Source organism: Scomber japonicus, chromosome 22 (assembly GCF_027409825.1).
Source record: "Scomber japonicus isolate fScoJap1 chromosome 22, fScoJap1.pri, whole genome shotgun sequence".
In the NCBI taxonomy this organism is placed as follows: Eukaryota; Metazoa; Chordata; class Actinopteri; order Scombriformes; family Scombridae; genus Scomber; species Scomber japonicus.
In genome coordinates, this window is record NC_070599.1 from 28,333,461 (window position 1) to 28,335,960 (window position 2,500).

At 41.8% G+C, this 2,500-nt stretch overlaps 2 protein-coding genes across 2 annotated transcripts in view; one reads left to right on the forward strand and one right to left on the reverse strand.

Annotated features, from left to right (window-relative positions):
• Positions 1-2,500, forward strand: part of LOC128384135 (H-2 class II histocompatibility antigen, A-U alpha chain-like) — an 82,788-nt gene that overhangs the window by 28,295 nt on the left and 51,993 nt on the right. The gene's annotated exons all lie outside the window — the stretch shown is intronic.
• The window catches only part of pfn1 (profilin 1), a 5,637-nt gene that overhangs the window by 1,662 nt on the left and 1,475 nt on the right, over positions 1-2,500 (reverse strand). The window contains exon 3 of the mRNA XM_053343752.1: positions 258-450. Within this exon, the coding sequence (XP_053199727.1) occupies positions 258-450 (193 nt within the window). The remainder of the gene's footprint in view (positions 1-257; positions 451-2,500) is intronic.

Genomic DNA, 2,500 nt, shown 5'->3' on the forward strand with positions numbered 1-2,500 from the left:
AGTCTTTTGGGTCAAATGTCATTTCAAATCTCTCTTATTGATCTTTTTTTAATATATTGATTATATTGAACTGGGTGTAACGTCCATGATGTCTTGCTGCGGAGTTCAGTCTGAATTTATCTAGAAAACCAACAAAAATACTAAATGTACATTTTAACAAACCTGATGCTGCTTTTAAATCTAGTTTAATGATTAATGACTCATCATGTCATGCTAACTGTGAAATGGTGCATGAGCCTCTTTCCTGTGTGTTTTACCTTTGACTGACTTGCCAACGCAGACGTTGTAGGCGTTTCCATCAGCGTCTGCAGAGCTCTTCATGTCCAGGCAGTTCAATCCGTCAGTGTCCAAGTTGTCTCGGATCAACCTGCACTTCATGCCTGCGATGGTAGGCCCGTTCTGACCGAAGTCCTTCCTGTCTGCTGCCGCCAGCCGCTTGATCTCTGCTGCCTGCACACAGAAGTCAAGTCGAGTTAATTTATAAAGCACATTTAAAAACAACCTGAGTTGAGCCAAAGTGCTGCACAGTTATTAAAATACAATATAATCACACACAATAAAATAAAAACAATAAAAGAATAGTAAGAGCTCCATTTAAAAACTAAAATAGAATAAAAACAAATAAAAAGTAAAATAAATAAAAAGGAGGAAGCCAAGGACAACAGAAGGGTTGTTATATATCTGACCAGCAGGGGGCGACTCGCTGCCAGCTACTGATCACAGTCCTTCACAGTCAGGACGAAGACATGGTTCACTTCTTACCAACTAAGAGGTGGATCGCTGCTCTTTCAGCTAATTAGACAAACATTTTATTAGTTGGTTTAGAATCATTTAGAAAACTATAATAACTATAATCAACTCATTATTTTTATTATGAACCAACTTTAATGTTCATAAGTCGACAGTTTCAGTTTGTACTGCGAGCAGTGAAGGAAGCTTAATATAATAACATATGATTACATTTATGTGTAGTTTATTTCTTTCTGATTCCAGACGAGAAGTTTAACCACATTAACACTGTTTGTGTTTCCTGCTGCCATTAATATTAAACTGGTTTGACTGGTTTACTGTGAGATGAAGTCAAACCATCAGCATCCACTCGTTGATCTTTATGAAACTGTTTAACATCACTCATTCATTTATAGATACAGAATAATAATCATTAATGAGCCAATCACATTTCAGGAGAAGCTCTGATGTGTTCAGACCGTGACCTTTGACCTCAACCAACACAGCCACAAACACGCTGCTGCTGCTGCAACATCGCTGCTTTACTGCAACATCGCTGCTTTACTGCAACATCACTGCTTTACTGCAACATCACTGCTTTACTGCAACATCTCTGATTTACTGCAACATCGTTCATTTACTGCAACATCACTGCTTTACTGCAACATCGCTCATTTACTGCAACATCACTGCTTTACTGCAACATCGCTCATTTACTGCAACATCACTGATTTACTGCAACATCACTGCTTTACTGCAACATCACTGATTTACTGCAACATCACTGCTTTACTGCAACATCACTGCTTTACTGCAACATCGTTCATTTACTGCAACATCACTGATTTACTGCAACATCTCTGCTTTACTGCAACATCACTGATTTACTGCAACATCACTGCTTTACTGCAACATCTCTGCTTTACTGCAACATCACTGCTTTACTGCAACATCGTTCATTTACTGCAACATCACTGATTTACTGCAACATCTCTGCTTTACTGCAACATCACTGATTTACTGCAACATCACTGCTTTACTGCAACATCTCTGCTTTACTGCAACGTCGCTCATTTACAGCAAATAATTTGTCAGAAAGTCGAAGTGAGAAACCTGAAGACAGACAGAGAGACAGGAATGTGTGGAGGACGAGTTGAGACATGACACTCACAGTGTGTGTGTGTGTGTGTGTGTGTGTGTGTGTGTGTGTGTGTGTGTGTGTGCATGCAGTGTGTGTGTGTGTGTGTGTGTGTGTGTGTGTATGTGTGTGTGTATGTGTGCATGCATTGTGTGTGTGTGCATGCAGTGTGTGTGTGTGTGTGCATGCATTGTGTGTGTGTGCATGCAGTGTGTGTGTGTGTGTGCATGCAGTGTGTGTGTGTGTGTGCGTGCATGCAGTGTGTGTGTGTGTGTGTGTGTGTGTTCAGTCATTCAAAGTGTCAAAAACTGCAAAAACTCGAATAAGCCTGCAGGTGATTATCTGTCTTGCACATTGCATAACATCTGCAAGCCTGTGTGTGTGTGTGTGTGTGTGTGTGTGTGTGTGTGTGCGTGCGTGTGTGGGTGTGTGTGTGTGTGCAGTGTGTGTGTGTGTGTGTGTGCAGTGTGTGTGAGCATCAGCGGAGGAGAAGTGATCGTCTCCACTTCCTGTATTTGCTGCTCTCTTGTGTTATTGACATCATGTCCTTATAAGGTGTTTAAGCCGACAAACAGCCCCCCCCCCCCCCGCCCCCCCCGCCCCTCCCCCCCTCCCTAAAAACCCCACAGAAAC